At 35.6% G+C, this 22,432-nt stretch overlaps 1 protein-coding gene across 3 annotated transcripts; it reads left to right on the forward strand.

Annotated features, from left to right (window-relative positions):
* Positions 1–907: 907 nt before the first annotated feature.
* LOC140145321 (uncharacterized) lies at positions 908–20,830 on the forward strand. 3 transcript variants are annotated; one of them, XM_072167081.1, is made up of 10 exons: positions 908–1,408; positions 3,417–3,878; positions 6,580–6,891; positions 7,100–7,186; positions 7,804–8,049; positions 11,828–11,980; positions 13,985–14,060; positions 14,709–14,788; positions 15,770–16,006; positions 17,720–20,830. In XM_072167081.1, the coding sequence occupies exons 1-9, from the start codon at positions 970–972 to the stop codon at positions 15,988–15,990; spliced, it is 2,076 nt and encodes a 691-aa protein (XP_072023182.1). In that variant the 5' UTR covers positions 908–969; the 3' UTR covers positions 15,991–16,006; positions 17,720–20,830. The 3 variants fall into 3 exon arrangements, with proteins under 3 accessions (XP_072023182.1, XP_072023180.1, XP_072023181.1); XM_072167079.1 differs by lacking the exon at positions 17,720–20,830 and adding an exon at positions 16,506–17,713; XM_072167080.1 differs by lacking the exon at positions 17,720–20,830 and adding an exon at positions 16,844–17,713.
* The last annotated feature ends 1,602 nt before the right edge of the window (positions 20,831–22,432 follow it).

A 22,432-nucleotide genomic window follows, 5' to 3' on the forward strand; every position in this document is an offset into this window, starting at 1 on the left:
TCTCTAACTCAAGATTCTGAATGCCTATAGATTTGTGTCAAGTCTTTGGATTTTGTGACTGTAATTGTGAAAACATTCAAAAATGTTATTGGCCCGTTATTCCAAATATTGACCATATTAAGGGATGGGGTATGAATGTTTGGACAGTATTTATTGTGGGACATTGGAGCACATCAGACATATCGAATTGCATTCTGAATACGAAGAATGTCCTTCTGATATCAAATAAATGTGATTTTTTTAAAATTCGCAATGTAATACACATTTTATGGCAAATGATTAAAAATTGATATTTTTGATATTTAACAGTACTCGAAATAAACTTTATAAATTATAATTTATACTTAAGGTGTATGTCGGTGGGATGAAAAGCCGACGATCAATTGAAAATTTTGACCTTTCATATTGAAGATACGGAATTGTTTCCCAAAACACAAAAAAAATTAGGTCTTTTTGGGAAAAAAATATAAAAGGTCAAAATTTTCAATTGATCGTCGGCTTTTCCTCCCAGCTACATACACTTTAAGAATATGTCATTAGATTTATAACATTTACTTCGAGGACTGTTATATAATCAAATTGTGAAAAATATCAAATTTTAATAATTTGTCATAAAATTTGTATTATATCGTGAATTTCAAAAAATGAAAATTATTTGATTTCAGAAAGACATTCTTCGTATTCAGAATGCAATTCGATATATCTGATGTGCTCTAATGTCCCACAAAAAATACTGTCGAAATGCTTAAAACGCTCATTCCAGATCCCTTAAAATTTGACTTTTAACGTCAGCTATGTTTTATTTTATGAGCTAAAAAAATATTGATTAATATTTCAAAACATTATGAAGTGTATCGATCATATAGATCTATTTTTTTAAACTTGATTTGTCATGCTACAGAATGTTTCGAAGGACCAGACATCATCGCGCGTGTTGCCGATTTTTCAGGTCCTGGATCCCCTGTGACAATGTTTGTGTTTGCGAGTGACGAAATATCGTGTAATGGACTTTTAACAACATGGATGTTTTTCGCCACCAAATCAGCACCTGTTAAACTATTAGTTCTACGACCAATGGGAAGTGGCTTCAGTATCGTCGGTGTTACCAATGTTCCTGCTGGATCTGTAACACCTAATCAGGCTAACACATACGATATAATGCCAGAATCGTCTCGTATTGAGGTTGAACAAGGAGATGTTCTTGGTTTAGTGAGATGCAATACACCTACTGCCACGTGTGACAATGGAATAAGTTTCACGCCTCCTCCTAGTGGTAGTGGTCAGTTCTATGCAGAAGGCCTCACATCGCCAGAGTTAGCAATGGTAGATGCGTTAACTTTTTTATATAATCCGGTCTCCGGGCCTGTTGTGGGTGGTACTGCCTCTGTTTCAGCTACAGTAGTGTTAGGTATGGGTATCTTTAATTATTTCGATGACTAACTTAAAGGCCTACTCAGTGATCCCAGCGCAAGTGTTAAAAAAAAAAAATTGTGTATAAATTGCTTAAAAGTGAAGTCATTCAAATATTCATTTGGTATTTTTGAAATCGGAAATTGGCAAAAAATGAAGAAAACAGCAGTATTGACGAAGTTGAAGCCTTATTCAAATACATGTAGCTAATATAAACTCCTCAAACAAAGTTTGGAAACTTACCAAAACGGCTTTATATCTGAAAAATCTATTTCCATATTAACTTGGCCACTTCTGGGTCTGTCTTTGACATCTCCGGTCTGACGAAACGTGACTTTTAGCTTGGAGATCATACTGCAGGAAAATCCGAAAGTTGCCGCAACGTGATTCTGAGGTATGCCAGCCTCAAGCTGACCAATAGCGCGAGCCTTATCCAGGTCTGGTAATCGAACCATGTTTCATTAGAACTTTCTTGCAAATGACCACTATGAAGAAGTGACCAACAAGATAGGTTGACTTGCGTTGATCCACATGTAGTAGAACTGCTAATCCCATCCTAGCCCTTTTCATTCAACATGATGTACTGCAAACAACTTTTCATTCATCATTTATTCATGCATTAAACCACTCGTTCATTCATTCAGAGCAATAAGATGAGCGCAGATAATGGTCAGTTTCGCACATTTTCTTTGATACCTCTCTGTCTTTCAAAGAAAGTTACTCAGCCGTGGAATAAGTTATCGTCACAAATGAGGTGACATTGTTGACAGGAAAGAACAATGTTTTCGTTGAAACAATATGGCGATAGATTTCAAAATTTTCTGATATACAACCATTTTTGAAAGTTTCTTCTTTTGAGGAGTTAATATACTGTCAGTAGGTCTATATAAATTACAGATTTATGTAAATGCCTTATTTGGTCTTAAATACACGGTTTTCGGCTGAAACACAAGCAGGATAGCAAATCATTGATAAATCCCCCCCCCCCCGCAATATTTTGATAGGGTGGATGGTCCATACAATCATCCTCCAATGTTGACGCCTGTATATGGGTTTCTAACCAAAAGTAACCCCATATTTGGTCATTTTAAAATAAAATGTGCCAATTTTTCACCAGTTTAGCTTCAATATGGCCATGTGTTTTAACATCGCCAACTTTTCGTCACACACTGCTTTTTGAAATTCGCGACACTCTTTCACCTTATTTATCAAACCATACCCCCAGCATGATAAAAAAAAAAGTATACATTTTCTGAAAGGAAATTGAACAAGGAATCCAACAAGAGACTCAGAAACACTGTCAGATGTAAGGTACTAATGCTACAGTTATGTGAATGGGACAAAAACATCAACTGACATTGGTACAGGGGTATAATGTCACTAACATTTCTATGTTATGTCATTTTCTAATAGATCAGAGTAAGGGCTTTCCTGCAATATATAAATGTATGGGGGTTATCACTTTCGTAAAATGATAGAACCCTTCAAAAAGTGATCGAAATGGAATTAATTTTTCTTATTATCTTGGAGAACATTGGCCTATCATATACCCTAAAGCAGCTAACTATTTAACTTTGTACGAAATAAATGTGTAGATAATAATGTCAGCTTTCTGTTGGTACCAAATTCATTGATATACACTATTTTTAAAGAAAATTTCTATATTTGTGCACTGCGAGGCACCAAAAATGAAATTTCCCATTGAGTTTGTACATATAGTGAGCCGCTGCCTCCACCACCCCTGACTTGGGTCATTGGATTGAATACCATTCTGTCTCTGTTCAAGATACCTTCATGTAACTTTCCATAGGTCATTATGAATATATTAGCTTTTTATTGCCATAGCTTCTTTACTTTTAAAGATATGCTCAAAAAACAAAACTATCATTGTAAAAAGTGTGACACCACCACCCTTTTTGGGTGTTCAGTTCAAAACGCATGGCCATATGGCAATTTTTTTTTACAACACATAAAGAAGCAGTTGGTTTGTTTTATATATTCTGTAGCATGTGGATCCGGTAACCAACCGTCCGGTTCGACATGCACACCGTGTGATTCTGGATCATACCAACCCGAATCAGGAATAAATTTATCGTGTATTGATTGTGAGCCGGGATCCTACCAAGCCAATGATGGTGCTGCCTCATGTGATATTTGCCAACCGGGCTCTTACCAAGCCAGTTCTGGCGCTTTTTCGTGTGTTTTATGTGAGCGTGGTTATTCGCAACCAAACGTAGGATCGAGTGAATGTTCACCGTGTGTACCTGGATCATACGCATCTAATTCTGGTTCCGCTGTGTGCCTTCCTTGTGAACCCGGGACCTTTCAGGAAAACACAGCATCTACCGAGTGCAAGCCATGCGATGTTGGCTACTATCAAGATTTGGAATTCAGCACTGGATGTATTACATGTGGCGCAAGTATGTCAACGCTTACAACAGGATCCAATTCTGCTGATTTGTGTTTGGGTAAGTACATAATACACATAATTATTGAATATGAAATTTTACAAGGGCTCTGGTATGAGCGTTTCGACAGTATTTGTTGTGGGACATGAGAGCACGTCAGACATTGAATTGCATTGTGAATACGAAGAATGTCCTTCTGATATCAAATAATTTTGATTTTTTTTTTTTTCGCGAATTTGATATTTTTTAATTTTTGATATATAACAGTCCTCGAAGTAAACTTTCTAAATCTAATGATATGTACTAAAGTGTATGTAGCTTGGAGGGAGGAAAAACCGCCGATCAATTGAAAAGTTTGACCTTTCATTAGATTCATTCTTTTTATCTTTTTAATTCGCAATTGCGGACATTTCCCGTAGTTTTGTTGATACTTTTATTTGTTAAACTGTACTGAAATAAATAAATAAATAAATAAATAAATAAATAAATAAATAAATAAATAAATAAATAAATAAATAAATAAATAAATAAATAAAAGATAAATGAATGAATGAATGAATAAAGAAAGAAAGAAAGAAAGAAAGTGCTGCCACTATATCTCCAGAACATTATAATATATTACTAGGCGGTCACCCGTATTTGGCGGTTCTCGGCTGTCGCGTTTACCCGACTTATGGTGATCGTACCCACCAAGTTTCATGCCCATACAACAGTTTTTTTTCTAATTTGACCTCAGATTACCCCTGGTGACCTCGAAATGACCTTCCGAAAATTTGGTTCTAAATGGTGACTGTACCCACCAAGTTTCATGCCCATACGACAGTTTTTACTAATTTGACCTCAGATGACCCCTGGTTACCCGGAAATGACCTTCCAAAAATTTGGCTCTAAATGTTGAATGTACCCACCAAGTTTCATGTCCATATGACAGTTTTTACTAATTTGACCTCAAATGACCCCTGGATTGACCTCTATTGACCTTGACCCACTAACCAATACAAACTTGTGTCAAGATGCATCCACCCACCAAGTTTGATGCCCAGATGACAGTTTTTACTAATTTGACCTCAAATAACCCCTGGATGACCTCAGGTGACCTTGACCCACTAATCAATACAAACTTGTTATGTCTCGGGTCAAGATGTACCCACCCACCAAGTTTGAGGAATGTGCGACTCCTAGTCTATGTGTCTTTGGGATCTCTTGAACCAGACCGTGACAAGATCGGGTGGTAACAGCATCAGGGCACTGGTTGTTTATACTTTACTTATGACATTCTCCTTGCACACTAACGAAGTCAGATGTATTATAACCCTTTCCCACCAAAACCATGGAACATGGAAATTGTATACCTAAAGATTAAGAAATAAGCTTGAGAATGATACCGAATTGATACCATGTATACTTGTCAAAAATTTCACACGCGTTATTTAGATATTAGTGTCAATGCAAGGAAAAATATAATGTACATGTATAATACACAGGACCGGATGGGGGTTACCAAATGTCAACAGGCAATTATTGATTTAATATTCCCCCTTTCTTAAATACTCTTGTAGTTTCATGTGTAATATAGGTACATAATCCTACAGAAACAACAACAAAATAATTGAGAAATTTTGCAATGTTTATGGTATGTATCTTTTTGAGGCCTTCATCTCTGCCACCATGTTGCGGGTTTGAGAAACGGGTCATATACAGGCTGAGTCAAAAAGAAGTAAACTTATGTTTGAGGGGCTGTAACTAGAGATCTGTAAGGAATCTGCTATAAATGAAAATATCATTGAAAAGAGTAAACTCTACGCGTCTAAATAAAAAAAGGAATTGTTGCAATTGCTCACAGCAAACTTATGTTATACTTATTTGAATACAACCACTCATATTTGAAGATGCACACGGCTAATTGATTTTCATCCTTTTCAATTTCGACGAATCAGCAAAGTGCTAACAGGATGAAATGACAACTTTTGCTTTAATAATATTCAACAAACAGGATGTAAGTCCATGAATTGATGCTAATGTAAATTGTAGTCTGAACGAACGATCCGGCAGAAGCCTGATTGGGGAATGTTGGGTAAAGGATTGCGTCTTGAGCTGATCTTTGGGTCTTGCTGTAACGCAAGTCTAACTCCAGCAATGTTCACTTGTGATCTAGCAGTTCGTGGTCTGCCTGAAGCTTCCGGCTGTCTGTTCTTAGTGTCCCATGTACATTGAGATTGTTCACATTCTTATATATAATGCTCCCTTACATGGAATCCGATTAGCTGCGGGAAATTGGAGACGAAAAAGACACTGATCTTCAGTGGGACTCTTAGTTTCATGATAGTTCATTGACAAAAACGTGCGCTCCCGTGCGGTAAATTGTGGTGCCATGTTGTCATTTGGCCCATTTCATTATAATGTAGTGCAATGAGGTAAAATTCGTATTAACAAAAACCTTCAACATGAGGGAATTATTGATCGAAACCACACCTGCCACGTAACTTTATTTGCATTTGAATATCGCGCCTTACCAATTAATATAATAGGTACTTGGGAAGTGAAACCGTGTGCAGCTACGAAAATGGGTGGTTATATTCAAATGAGTATAACTTGAGTTTCCCGTGAGCAATTGCAACAATTCCTTTTTCATTTCGACGCGTAGAGTTTGCTCTTTTCATTTATAGCAGATTCCTTACAGATCTCTAGTTACAGCCCTCAAACATGAGTTTACTTCTTTTTGACTCAGCCTGTATTGTGTGCAATTCAATTTTTTCCACAGCGTATTGTCTGCCAGGCGAGAGTTCGTCAACCGGGCTTGCTCCTTGTACTCCATGTGAACCAGGATCGACTCAGTCTAGTCCACGTTCTCTTAACTGTGATCTGTGCCAAGCAGGTACATACCAACCGAGTTATAATCAGGCATCCTGCCTTGAATGTGATCCAGGATCGTACCAACCAAACGTAGGAAGTACTGAGTGCATTCCCTGTCGAAAGGGTTTCTATCAAAGCGCAGGTGCTCAGGTTGGCTGTGATCGCTGTCCATCAGGGACGTCTACAGCAGCAACAGGCTCAGTTTTCGCTGATTGCACAGGTAAATAAGTAGTGTGTATGTAAAGCATGTTAGGTATTACGTCTATACATTTTGAATTAAGAAAAAGTAATGTTTTTATCTGTCACCCTTTATAAATGTTGTACCTAGGACCCCTTACTTGGACACCAACGGGAGTGAATACCTTGGGCACAATATTTTTCCCATTATAGTCAGACTGTCAATATAGTGATGTAATTTCTATTTACAGTGTGTCAATATACTGATGAAATTAATCAATTAGACAATGACCAAGACGGCGAAGGAGATGAGTGTGATGACGACGACGATAATGATGGTAATTATATGATTTATGTCTTTAGACCTACATAGACCAGGTCCCAGGTCTAACTTTAAACCAGACTTAACTAATGGAGGTTACACTTTAAGGAGGGACCACATTATTTTTTTTCATTTTATTTCATTTAATATTAAGATGCTTGTATTTGCCCTTATCCATGTTAACAGGGTCTACAATAACATGGAATAAGGTATGTAAGTACCAAAAGGTTGAGTAAAGTATAACATGTCAAATGTCAATGTTATAATAATCAATATTCTGCTTGACCTTTGTTTTACAGGTTTTAAGGCATTATCAAGTCAAATGAAATAGGTGAAAATGTCATTCAAAGCTTGTATCTCTTGAAAATATGGTATTGGTAATTTTAAGGTAACAGATGTCATTCAAAAGTAACATTATGATTTTACAACCATTGGCATAGCTGGTCGGCCATAGTCGGGCCTACCATACATGAAGAGTCATATTTATAAGATATCATACATGTAGGTCGGACAATGTGGCGTAGGCCTACATGTATGACTAATAACAAATTTATATAGTTCATGTTTGTGTGCAATGTTAGCTTAGTGATCTACATATCTTTGCCTTGATTTTTTGTTGTTGTTGTACTTTAGGTATTAGTGACGAACCTGACAAGTGCCCGTTTATCCCCGATGCCAACCAAGAAAACCGTGATGGGGATCGTTTCGGTGACGCGTGCGATAATTGCCCAGGTGACGTAAATACTGACCAAGCCGACGCCGACAATGACAACGTCGGTGACGCATGTGATAATTGTGTAAATGATGGAAATCCAGATCAATCTGATTCTGACGGGGATGGATATGGGGATGCGTGTGATCGTTGTCCCGGCGTACGAGGTTAGTAAAACAATAGCCAGGATTAGATTTTCGCACGTGACTGCGATACTTGATGTCAATTTGATGTGATTCAAGAGTGCTGATTGGTTACAGTGGTCAAGTTAACGTTACACGTTCACCTATTGCATCCACGCGCAAATATATTCATGTCTACTCCTGATTCCAGAAAAATACAGCATTAATTTCTTGGAATTAAAAAAATATTCTCTTTTTTGCCAAATGAAGTACCCAACATTGATTGGGGGCATCCTAATCCTTCAGTTTGTTCTTATTGGCCAAAAAAGTCGAATTTTAAGATCTTTACAATATGAGGGGAAATGGACCAAAACGTGCAATTGTTGCGTGTTTTCTTATTAATTTTGGCCCAGCAATTTTGTCTAGCATTGTAGGATCGAAAGCTCAAGCCACTAACTATCTACTGAAATAATGATTTTCTGTGGATTTTGTCTATTCATTAACTTGAAAAACATTTATTTCATTTGTCATGTTCTGTTTCTCAGATTATACTTTCATGAATTGCCTTTATAATATTTCATTTACATGTAAAATTTAAAATGAACATTTCTTGGATGTACAACACTTATGATACAATTTATAATATTATATGAGCTACTTTTAACTTAAAAGGTGAATTGCGTGTACTTCAAATTATAGGCTGCATGTATATAAATTGACCGTTCCCTTACACTAGTGACACCAGAACAATTAAGACAGTAAATTTGTTACGAGTCCTGATGTAAAATTTCATGTAAATCGGACGAAGAATGAAAAAACTATAGCTATAAAACATGTGTCATTATGTAATTTCGGGTAGCCTTAGAAACAACCCTGGATAAAAGTGTTGTAATGAAATTAGTACGGTATTGCAAATGAGCCCCCGTTCCCCCGATCAATGTTGAATCCTGACATGACATTTTGTTCATGTGCGCTCAGTAGTACCCAACATTGATTGGTGGGGTAGGGGTAGGTATTGGGGTGAGGGTAATGTTTAGACTTAGCGCTAAAGAAAGCGCCATTTTATCACTCTAAGCAACGAAATTATGGCCATTACAAGCTGCACATTCTATTTTTTTATCAACCTATTTTGTCTAGCATCGTAGGATCGAAAGCTCAGGCCATTAACCAAATTTGAATTTAACTACATAGGCTATTTTTTGTGGATATGAAGTTTCTAACAGATCCTTTTAACTTGACGTAATAATTATATAGGGTCCACAACTTATAAGTTCCCCCTAAATACTTTTTAAATAAATCAAAAAATATTTGACGAAATGCAAACGTGTAAAAAGGTATGGGTAGCCTTATTTTGTTTTACACATATGGACCCAATTATAGTGTCACACGCAATTTCGTGCAGTCACAATGGTTCATTATGTAAAAAAAACCGTTTTAAAAATGCGTCTGGTCCAGAGAAAAATTGGATGTTGCATTTGAAACAGTGACGAATCAGGATCCAAGTCATATTCTCAATGACTTTTATTAATCGGAGGTATTTAAATACTTTTTGATAATTATTACTTTTTATTGTTGATGGTATTGGACATATGTACTCAAGTGATATGTACTCATGATAGCGATACTGTTTCATCTCGTTGACCCCATATAACCTGACCCCGAATGACCTCTGTTGATGACATTGATTAATTAATTATTTATTTAACTGACTACTCTTTCTTCTTTAAAAGGTTAATATTATAATGCAACCCTGGCACAAAATGGTATTAGTTGCGGCATGATAGTGGTACTGTGAATTCTGTTTCACCCCGTTGACGTCCATGTGGCCTTTGACCCCGGATGACTTCTGATTGATAACCTTTGACCTCGGATGGAATTTATTAATTTATTAATTATTAATTAATTAATTAAATAATTAATTAAATAAATCTATTTATTTATACAAAACTCTTTCTGTCTCCATTTACATTTATATATTTAACCAATCCCTGTCACAAAATTAATTATTTATTTATTTATTTATTTATTTATTTATTTGTTTATTAATTAATTAATTAATTAATTAATTAATTAATTAATTAATTAATTATTAATTTATTTATTAATTAATTAAATCTAGTTTCTGGTGAAGTGGGTGCTGTGATTTGAAGCTTAAATATTGGTCGGTGTGGGTTTTTTTGCGATACACCAGCAGTTTGACCGTACCATCTTGTTTACGAATGAGCAAAGTGTCCAGGAATGGTTTTTGGCCCTCCTTCTCCTCTTCGTAGAGGAAGTATAAAGTTTACCTAAAAAAAAACCTGGGTGTAATCAGGACGTTGATGGATAGAAAAGACAAGATTGTGACAGAGGAAGAAGACAAAAAAGAGGAGGAGCAAAGAATCATTAAGGCGCTGGCGGTCTGTGAATACCCCCGATGGGCAGTGGACAGGGTTAAACAACAGATGAAGGACAAAGCAACTGCATCAAAACCACAGAAAAAGACAAACGAGAACCCAATTAAAGGCATGGTTGTAATACCCTATGTGGAGGGTACATCTGAGAAACTCCAAAGAGTCTTTCGTAAACATGGGTGTACAACGGCCATGAGACCAACCAACACGCTCAAAAGTATTCTTGTCCACCCCAAGGACAAAAAGGACATTGACCAAACCAGCGAAGTCGTGTATGACATCCCATGCAAAGGTTGCAACAAATCCTATATAGGAGAGACTGAAGGCCGTTTGGGGTAAGAAAGAAAGAACACCAGAAAGACGCCGACAAGATTGCGACTAAGAACTTTAAAAGAGCCAACAGAAAGCTATCCGCCACAGAGCAGCACAAATCGGTAATAACAGACCACATAGCGCAAGATAACCATGTCATCGACTGGGAGGGGCCAAATTACTCGACAGAGACTCTAATGCGTTCACGAGGAGAGTCAGGGAGGCCATCCAAATCAGAAGGAGGGGCAAGAACCCACTCAACCGTGACGAAGGTGCACACTTTCTAGATCATGTATATGACCCACTGCTAAAATCAACATCACTTCCGGGTAACGAGGATGCGTCCTTAGCAACCAAGTCTCGCGGGAAAAGCAGTGGACCAGTTCATCTGTGATCAAGCCATCAGCCAAGATGGCGAAAGCTCAGATTCGTGAGTAATTTCTATTTGGATTTGGCTAACAAAAATACCAGTTTATATTTTAAAAAGTATTAGGGGGAACTTATAAGTTGTGGACCCTATATTTTGGCCTATACATTATACCTGTGTGCTATCTCTTGTGATTTTTTTTTCATACGTGACCCTTTTACAGTACGACACTGTCATGCTGAAAATTTCAGTTCAAAGCTCACAGGCATTCTTGTATTACAAATTAAGCTACATACCGTATTAGATAAATAATAAGTTTCCAAAAGGATTGCTCGGTTACAGCAAACAACAGCCTTGGGTGAAAAAATTATAATTGCCTTGGGTTTTTGTTTAATTTTCCACTTTAAGAGGGTACTACACCCCTGGCCAATTTTGTGCCTATTTTTGAATTTTTCTCAAAAATGATAGCGCATTGGTTACAAGTAAGATATGTATATTATAGGGGCAATGACTACAACTACTGCACTGAAAATTCAGCAACTCCACAACTGTCGTCTGTGCTGAAATAAAATTCCCAGTGCAGTAGTTGTAGTCCTTGCCCCTATAATATCCACATATCTTACTTGTCACCAATGAGCTATAATTTTTGAGAAAAATTCAAAAATAGGCACAAAATTGGCCAGGGGTGTTGTACCCCCTTAAAAAGAAGAAAATAATTAAATTGATTCATATTTTGACTCATCTTTATTAGACGAATTAGACGATCCTGATACCGATAATGATGGCATATGGGACGGATGTGACAACTGTCCGGATAATCCTAACCCGAATCAGGAAGACACGGATGGCGATGGGCTGGGAGATCAATGTGACAATTGCCCATTAAACGTCGGTGATATATGTGGTAAGATGATTTACATGTACATGTCAACTGTAAGACTATAAGATCGTCGGTTCAAAGTGATAACCAAAAAATAATAGCCATGGGATTAACAAAATTCTTGGGCCAAATTTTTTTTAATATATTTTTAAAAACTAGATAAAAATATCTAGGAGCCGTTTTTTTATTTTTTGGAATTTTGACCAACTTCACCAAAAATATTTGAAATTTGGGCGAAAATCAGGCTTTTTAACGAGTGTTTTTGAAAATTTTGCGTTTTTTGACCACTTTTGGTGCAAATTTCGAAAGTTGGTCGAAATTCAAAAAAAATGAAAAAAAACAGCTCCTAGATATTTTTATCTAGTTTTTAAAAATTAATAATAAAAAAAATTTGGCCCAAGAATTTTTTGATAGGATGCACGAAAAAAAAAAAATTTTATCAAGTATTTGCCATTCTAAATATGTATACTTTTATATACTTTGGACCACCAATTATAAACTAATGAGGCCCGAAACTTTCCATAATTCCAGGGTTCAGACCAACCTTAACGGAAAACATCAATTCTAATGTACGATGTCATTCAAAATCAAATAGAAATCCCACAACTAAAGTAGCAATCGATAAATCTGCTCACTCAATCATCAAATAATCAATCGAAAAATAAATAAATAAATAAATAAATAAATAAATAAATAAATAAATAAATAAATAAATAAATAAATAATACAAGAAGAAATTATAAATTAGTTTTTCTAGGCCCTACGCTGGTAAAAAATAAAGCAGCACAAGAAAGATGATAGACGCACGGTTTCGAACAAGCGACGCTCAGAACAGCAACGAAGAAATCACAACGCATTAGGCTGCTCGGCCACATAACCACACAGCCTTCTCGATGTGAAAGAAAACCTCTAACGTTACGCAATATTGGCACATGCCACGGGCACATGTACGTCTGCGGGTAAAAATTCAGCATAATAGAAAGGCGCACAAAGTGCCTATCCCTGAAGTCATACTAACCAAAAGGTCATTGACATGTAACCAATTCTTTGTATACCAGCTCATACCTTGATACAGCCAACATAATACAAAGAAGTATATTATTAGGCGTAGACGCAATCATCAATGCGGAAAGTATAAAACTATATAATAGTCGCCACTCGTGCACTTTTTGAGTCTACGGCTATTCCGAAAACAGCCTTGAGCCCTGAATTCAGAGGTAAATTTTGGGTTGTGACATGGAATTCAAACTAATTATATCATGAAAAAACCCACCGAGAGGACTACGATACTTATTCAGAGCCAATCTACATTCTGTTATTTACAAAAGCCGACGATCAAAGTAAAATTATAAAAGGAGCAGGACCAGATATCAACGTTAAATCCCGGTAAGCCTAAAATTGCATCGAAAGCTCCAAAATGCAGTAACAAAATTTATAATATTACTATATCACCAAAATGAATTGTAACGTAGGTATGCAGAAAAGAGTTGTATTAGCAATAACAAAGTATGTGCAAAAAGATTTGTCTTTGGCATGTCGCTTTGAAATATCACCAAAATATCAAATTTCGGAAAAAAACGCCCCAAATTTTAAAACAAACATGAACCTTCCAAAATAAATGCACATTTGCACTTGGTGACCTGGTCATTACCTGGCGCTGTGATTTGGGATTCCTCGTCGCTTTCTCTCTGTAGTTACCAGTACTTTTAGTTTGCCCTTACCCCAGCCCTTAATTCACGAGATGTTAGCCCACAGTTGACCTATAAAATTCCATAAAGATGAATTATACACTTTTTCACCAAATTTTTAGGGAATTGTCTAATAGTGCAGTGTTTGATAAAAATAACCGAAAGAATGTGTCATACCTGTCGTCTAGTCGGTAGAAGGAGATTGCATATATTTTGCTAATAACTCCTAATGTTTGGGCTCTGTTAGATACAACAAAACTATTAATTTTAGATTCTGAACGTTGTTTGTTTTAATAATGATTAACAATCATGTTTGTTCTTATTTCATTGATTCATGTAGAAATTTGCCCGCCAAATTTCTGTCGTAACAGTGGTACGTGTATCAGTGACACCAACACGAAAACTGCATTTTGTCTGTAAGTCTGTTGGGGATATCAATGTATAATTTATTCATTCCTTTATGTCATTTTAACTTGAAGGCAGCTTTTTACTCTAAACATAGGTTACTCTAAATAAAAAGTTACTATTGATTTCACATGAGGTCACTTTAGCTAAGGGATGCTCATCGTTTATTGTATATCTGCGCAGTGTAAGTGGATGGCATTATTCGTTACTCGTGTTCGGTGAATCGTGTATCACATTAATCCGCCTTTCTACACAAATATAGCTTATTTACGAATAATAATTTCTCGTCTTATCAACTGTGCTTCAGTGGCGTAGCTAGGGGTGGTGGCGCCCAGGGCTAAGGATACATAATGGTGCCCCTCCCCCAAATTTTTGCGGAGCGCACAAAAATTTGCACAAATATGGCCTATTACTCATTAATTTTTGGTCATAATGAAGTTGAATATGGGTCTTAAATTGATATTTCAAATGATTTTGTGCTGAAATGCGCCCGAAGCACGCATAACTTTTGACTTCATCGCTAGGAGGGGGTGCAGAATCGATGCTGAATTGGTCAATTCGGCGCCCGGGGCATGTGCCGCCCCTCTACCCCCCGTCGCTACGCCATTGATGTGCTTTGCTTTATCATATGCTAATTCATTAAACCTGGGTTTTTTTAGATGTTCAAACGGTTTTGGCGGTCCTCTATGTACTGATATTGTTGCAGACGGCGGTGATGATGGCGGTGCCGCCAGACCAGGTAAGTAATAACGGATACATTGTGATTTATGTGTTTGATTTCTGTTTGTTTCATTGATTATCAATGTTGTCATTTAAAAGCAGATGATCCGCTCAACAACTTATTCCGCACTTTTTCTTCATCAAAGTGGAGATTTTCCCTGCGAACACAAAACAAAACATTTTTAAAACGTGTTTTGGTTTTGGTGAAAATATGTTGATAACATTTTAATGTCCAGGGATATACCGGGGTATATAAAGAGATTGAGGGTGTTTTTAAAACATTTTGTATGAACAATACTACTAAATATTATTGAATGTTAATAAAACGCTTTATACCCTTGATATACCGTCATTATAGCTCGACATTTAAAACGGATTCAGATTCATTTATTTGAAAGGATTTGTGTTTCCTGGGATGATATCAGTAGAGAACCCATTTAATCTCATCATGCATATTGACCATGTGGAATACTAGGGCAGAAAAGTGTAAAGTGTTTTGTTTTGATTTGATTTTACAAGCCAAAATATGTCGAAGGGGGGTTAACCCACTTTTTCTTCATACAGTATTCTATGGATCCTTTAAATATAATATTATGAACACGTTATTTTGCTATCGATTCAAAGGGGTCAGGGTCATTCAACCAAGACGGAAATGCTATGTGATGAACTCGGGCACCCTCCTTTAATCATGGTATAGGCCTATAATATGGAACCAAATTTTCCAGATTTGGTTATTTCGGATCCAGTCATTTTGATGAAGCTGGTGAGCAGCAAATTAATGAATATTTTGCTATGCACGTTATGTCAAGAAAAAATCTTGAGAATTTGAAACAGGATTTTGTAATTTTGGTCCTTAATCAGTGCCTAGGGCCTATATAAGTGAAAATACATCAAGTGTTATTAATATGTGGGCTGTGTTTTACCCAGAAAGTCTCAAAGTCAACGTTTACAAAACTTGTTTTCTGGACTACATCGCTAACCCTGAGTCAATATTTTTCAGGACTCAGTGACACTTCCATTGCTGTTATCAGCATGTCGTGTGTTATAGCAGTTGTGGTCGGTCTGGCGGCCATGTTGGTTTTTCTGCGCATGTTACTTACCGCATCACGTGGGATCAAAACATCTGGTATAAATGCTCCACAAACTTCACCATTTGGTAATACGCCGAGGAGCAGTGTGTATTATTATAACGGACGTGTAAACCTATACCCAGGGCTTTAGCCATTAATGCTATATCGTAAGTATACCACTCTTTTCCAATTAGAGAGTTTTGGGAAACGATTTGAGGACATTGAATCTCGAATATTTTACGAAATAACACGAATAAGGGGTGGTACCATACAAAATTAGGAAAATATCAAATTACCTGGGCTGAGTAGTTGTTGAATGATTGGTTTATTTTTTTAATTTGCTGAGGTGCTGTGCATCCTCCGCTCCACTACCACTATCTCACCAGCATTGTCCCAAATCGTTCATCAAATACAAAAATGCAAAAAATTGAACTTGAAATGGGTTCAACATAATACATAATAATGGAAGATGAAAGGTTCGAACGATTAACTTATGTCTATAGTTGCTTATTTTCTTAATGAATAACACAATGCATCATATGATTAATAACAAGGAGGTCATATTGAAAAATTTCGTTAAAAGGTTCTGAACATGTAACAAATTTCATTGAAACAATTTATTGTTTATTTGTTGTCTGTCTGTCTGTCTACCTGTTTCTGTTTTAGGTCGCAGGATGCTGTTTTGATGAACTCTATTATTTTAGAATATTTATTGATAGGTGTTGCTTGTGTTTCGCGGACACGTGTCCTACATAATGATATATTTTTATACAATTTTATATATAGTTATGTGACATAATTTTGATACCATTTTGTACAGTTTCCATTAAAAATGGTTTTATTTGTGGTAAAATCGCTATAGGAAACAATCACTATGGGGTTCATCCCTCTCAAATTTGATCTAAAATGTATATGATACTGCACCAAAATAGTATTCTTACACTTGAAAGAAAAATCCTAATTTTAAAACTAAACCATATTTGGGTATTTTATTTATTTAATAGATGCACTATCCAATCCGGCACATTATGACACCCCATTGAATCCAATGTGACTTCAAGAAGCAAAGTTACGAGCATTTGATTAGACGAAGGTCCAGTTTTAAAAGTGACAGACTGGCCTCTTCAAAACTCCATGGACAAGACATCTGGTTTGAGAGTGGTGAATGGCTAATTTATGCGTGCCTTTAATTTAAAAACAAAAGGAACAAAAGAAAACTGAAACAAAAGAACTGACAAACAAAATGAAAGTTATGAAAAGTACAGAGAAGTAAAAACTGAAAAAAAACTGCTTTAACTAAAGCGTCATTGAAGAAACTGTGTTGTCTCTTTGTTGCGCTTGTTGGAATCTTTTTGCGCTTTGTATAGGCCAGTTTGACACTTTTAAAACTGGACATTTGTCTATTCAGTTGCGTTTTGGGAAACGATTTGAGGACATTGAATCTCGAATATTTTACGAAATAACACGAATAAGGGGTGGTACCATACAAAATTAGGAAAATATCAAATTACCTGGGCTGAGTAGTTGTTGAATGATTGGTTTATTTTTTTAATTTGCTGAGGTGCTGTGCATCCTCCGCTCCACTACCACTATCTCACCAGCATTGTCCCAAATCGTTCATCAAATACAAAAAATGCAAAAAAATTGAACTTGAAATGGGTTCAACATAATACATAATAATGGAAGATGAAAGGTTCGAACGATTAACTTATGTCTATAGTTGCTTATTTTCTTAATGAATAACACAATGCATCATATGATTAATAACAAGGAGGTCATATTGAAAAATTCCGTTAAAAGGTTCTGAACATGTAACAAATTTCACTGAAACAATTTATTGTTTATTTGTCTGTCTGTCTGTCTACCTGTTTCTGTTTTAGGTCGCAGGATGCTGTTTTGATGAACTATATTATTTTAGAATATTTATTGATAGGTGTTGCTTGTGTTTCGCGGACACGTGTCCTACATAATGATATATTTTTATACAATTTTATATATAGTTATGTGACATAATCTTGATACCATTTTGTACAGTTTCCATTAAAAATGGATTTATTTGTGGTAAAATCGCTATAGGAAACAATCACTATGGAGTTGCTTGTAACTTTACTTCTTGAGGTCACATTGGATTCAATGTGGTGCCATAATGTGCAGGGTTAGATGCATCTAGTACAAAAAAACAAATTTATCCCAATATTATTCAGTTTTGAAATTGTGATTATTTATAAGTGTAAGGATACTTTTTGGCGCAGTATACTTATCAAACCTGTAACAGTAATTGTATCACTCATCAGTGGCTGCACCAGAAAGTTGGTTCCTGGTAGAATGGTGTCAAATTGGAATTCAGAGAGACCACAAATCTGAACTTTTGTCTTAAATTTGAATTCTTTATCCAAACTGGACATGATTTTTGTTTTGTTTTGACGGGGTACCACTGGAAATTGTCCCATTTCTTCCTTGGTACCGCCACTGCCACTGGTGATTAGTTACTGGTTATACATGGTGTCCTCGAAAGAACTGTATCGTCGGAAACATTAATTTGTGAGTATTTCACTTACTTTTTTAAATTTTCACAATTGACCCCTCCGTTCTTGCAGTATAAGAATTTTACGAAAACACCTCATTTTCAACCCATTCCACGGAGTCAAATACCAATCAATGACATAGACGCCTCGTGTGCAGTGATTGGTGTTCTTAATACAGATCATTGATTGATATTTGAATCCGTGGAAAGGTTTGACAATGAGGTGGTTTCGTAAAACTCTTATATTTCAAGAACAGTGCGGTCAGTGGTCAAAATTCAAACAGTAGCTGATTTATTCCTCAAGCACATCATTTATTTAGTTATGTTTGGTTTGGGCATTAAAATACCCAAAGTATTAAGTTTACGATGATACAGTTCTTTAAGGAACATCCTACAGGGTGTATCAAAATGATTGGTACCGGGCTATGTGACATTTTCAAAAAATATATCAAAAATATAAAATTGCTAATTAATATAGTTTTTGTAATATAAATAGAAAGGGGCATATATTAACTTATTGATCTATTAATCTGAAGGTGATAGGTTGATGCATCTGGGAGCTATTGTCATTTAAACGAAGATCGACGTAATCATGGTTTTACTTACACAACTCAAGATGAATAGGTTCGCTGCTTGAACCATTTATTGCATACATACTCTTCAATAGCCCACCTCAGTATACATAACAAAAAATTGCTTTACACATGCTTTTAGAAAGATAATTTCTGAAGTCCCTGCCTTACATGCCTTACGGCTCTGGCAGTGTGAGGTGAAGCCCTATCTTGAAAGAACTTAACAACTGGGATGGGTCCATTCTGTAACTGCCCATATCAAATTTTGAAGCATGGGAAGTTATAGCATGTTTGCATGGGATACGCCTTGCTCTTAGAAACTGTCTCCTAAATCATCTTTGCACTTCTCCATAGCTTCGTGTCGACCAGTGATTCTTAACTATGAATGCACACTGAAGTGTGGAATACTGTGGAGCCATTCCAATAACTTTTACCAGGTCTAAACTAACCTACACTGTCTACAGTCTATAGCCATTCTGCCACACCATCTACTTAGTAATCTCAAAAATACAATTTAAATTACCGCCCTGGATGGTGTTGATACACAAACTTCTTTCACCCCACACAAATTATCCAAGTCAATAATATTACTCTCAAGCAATAAATATTGATTATTACATCAATATATATTATGAATGAAGGAAAATATTAAACATTACCATGATTTTCAACATATCATCCTCACAAGGTATTTGCAGTAAAATAGAGCTTTGAAAATGGTGCGCTACTGATCCAGCGTTACGATGAAAAGTGTAAAGACTCCTACTTTCCTTTAGAATCATGTAACTTCTGAATAGAATGTGATATCTTTATGATCGAACATTCTTAGAGAAGATAGAACTACTATAATTACAAATATTTAAACAATTAACTCCAAACTGGCACCAAAAGTAGTAAAAAAAATTCGGCAAAAACGAGAGGTCTTCGGTACCAATCATTTTGATACACCCTGTATATTGTTGCTCGTTATTTTGTTTATTATAATCAAAAACACAAGAGCGTAGTTTGTGTCTAATATATTATATAAAATTGTAATTATACTTGTATTTAATTATACTGTACAACATTGATATATATCATAATGAACAACGCAACATTATTACCAATAACGATGCAATTCGGTACATAAAAGTTGCATTTCATTACATTCACATAAATTGTGACCGCGTGTCTAAGAGTGCCATGCACTTTAAATTATTATTATTACAACTTGCAATCATTTTTAAATGCAACTGGTAGTAAGAGAGTGTAACAAGCCTATATTTACCAGTAAATCCATGTTAAACGCAACCTGGAGTTTCCTGCTTGTATTGAATGATATAGTGGTATTATTATATGTTACACCCATGGGTGAACTTTAACAGTACGAACCAAGAATAAGTTCTGGTAGCTTTGCTATTGGGCTGGTCATTTTGCTAACTTTTAAGTTAACAAGCCTAACTGGCTGGCAGCATAGCCTTTTCAATTAAAGATTCCAATACACCTAGCACTTTGTTTTGCAAGCCACCATCATTCGTAAGTAGTTCAATAAAACAAATACTCCGAAATATACATTTTGTTACGGATGATGTCTTCTTTAATTTGACCCCTCATTTTCTGTTTTTAACGTACGATGACATTGACATCAATCTCATCAAGTGTCACTTGTTGGGACAATTATGAACTTAGTCAAAGTTAAAGAAGTATCAAATGCGTATTTCTAATTTTGTTTATTGAACGACTTACGAATAATAACGGCTTATAAAAATATGCATTTAGTATGTACTAGATGTGTGTCACAAGTGTCCTTGATGTAATGGGGGATTTACGTGTAAAAGTTGTAAGCATACATATGATCGAAAACGTGACTTATTGAGTAGTTACTTAAAGCCATTAAATGTACAATTTCCGTCAAATTCTAACTTTGTTATTCTTTATTCAAAATGTTGAATAATATTAGTAACAATTGCCGGAATGAGTTGCTGTCCATTTTAAGCTGAAATAACAAGGTAGAGTGAACGATATATCACTGGTATTTTTGGCAATTTAACATGCAGTTCTATGTGAGGACATAAAGTTATAATAAAAAACATTTCAAAGTTTTAGGGGCCTGAGCTTTCGATCCTAGCAGGATCTTTATAAAAGGCAGAGTGACAAGACAACACACACACGTGCATATATATAGGGACATGGACATAAAGGAAAAGGAAATTAGCAAGACAATAGAAGACATGAGTGTTTCTTGGGAAATATCAATAGGGACAGGAAGTGGGATGTCATGAATGGAAGTAAGAGGGATAAGGAAAAAAATGAATGGAAGTAAGAGGGATAATAAAAAAACTTTTTGTCGAACTTTGCTCTGTTGTCCTAGAAAGACAACAACTTTGGCCGATTAAATCTAAATTAAATGTGTAAGCATTACACATATGCCAAAATATCAGGTTTTAAAAAAATGAAACAATTTCATAGTATAAGATAGTAGATAATGGCTTTAATGTGCTAGAAGTAATCAGTTAACATTATTTTCTATTCTGTTCTTTTTGACAACTTTGTTGGTATCCTTGCTAAGAATAATTTTTGAAAGTTAATTCACATGGATGCTTATAGCATTTATACACGAGTTCATACTTGTACTCACGGGACAAATTTATACATGAGTACAAACTTGTACTCATGGGACAAATTTGCGTCAGGCTAGTAGCCTTTATCGATATTCTGCTGTTAAAAGAAGTTACGGAACCCACCTGGTTTCCATGGGAGTTATGTATCACTGGTGTATTTATTTCTATTTTCATCAATCAATACTTCTTTTTTTTTTTTTGTGAAATACTTTTTCATAGTATATATTTTTATAAAAGCGTATCATCATACCTTAATGTTAATAACTATATTATACAATTGGAATATATTTTGTATCGATATCAATAAACAAGACCATTGAACAATACGTTGTGGTAAAAATGGATTAATGGTCATTGTAAACATAAGATATGTTTAATAGTCATGCATTTTCCTTTTATTTACAAATTAAAGAAAAGGGAATCGCTCAGTTCAGAGACTATTTTATTGATTTAATATTTCATAAATCAGAAGCTTCGGAAAGTTTCATCAAATCACCAAATATAATTCATTACTCCTCATATAGATAATATTCAATAAACCAAATCTGTATTGATATAATATTTGGTATTTATAGTATTTCTTTCAAAATACAAAATAGTGCATGAATCGTTGGGATTGGATTACATCATGTACAATACATCCGGTAATCCTAATGTTCGATCATTTGAAGGTGCGCTAGTCCGAAAAATTGAGTACCTTAACCCTTGCACTACTGAGCGAAGAGCGAACTGCGAAGAGGGGGGTTGTTGTGACCCTCCCCCCTTACTGTTCAATTATAACCGTCATATATATACCATTATATTTGGTTCTAATGTATAGCTATGGGTCTCCTCTATCCAGTGATACCAAAATAAGTACAAACATTCCCCAAATAATATCGCTATGACGTCATAATG

The sequence above is a fragment of the Amphiura filiformis genome, unplaced genomic scaffold, assembly GCF_039555335.1.
Source record: "Amphiura filiformis unplaced genomic scaffold, Afil_fr2py scaffold_215, whole genome shotgun sequence".
NCBI classification, from domain to species: Eukaryota; Metazoa; Echinodermata; class Ophiuroidea; order Amphilepidida; family Amphiuridae; genus Amphiura; species Amphiura filiformis.

Coding starts and splice junctions, on each gene's coding strand:
- LOC140145321 (XM_072167081.1), top strand. CDS start 970: ATGTTTGTGTTTGCGAGTGACGAAATATCGTGTAATGGACTTTTAACA. Junction 1,409..3,416: donor TTCAGCTACAGTAGTGTTAG/GTATGGGTATCT, acceptor TATATTCTGTAG/CATGTGGATCCGGTAACCAA. Junction 14,789..15,769: donor TGGCGGTGCCGCCAGACCAG/GTAAGTAATAAC, acceptor AATATTTTTCAG/GACTCAGTGACACTTCCATT.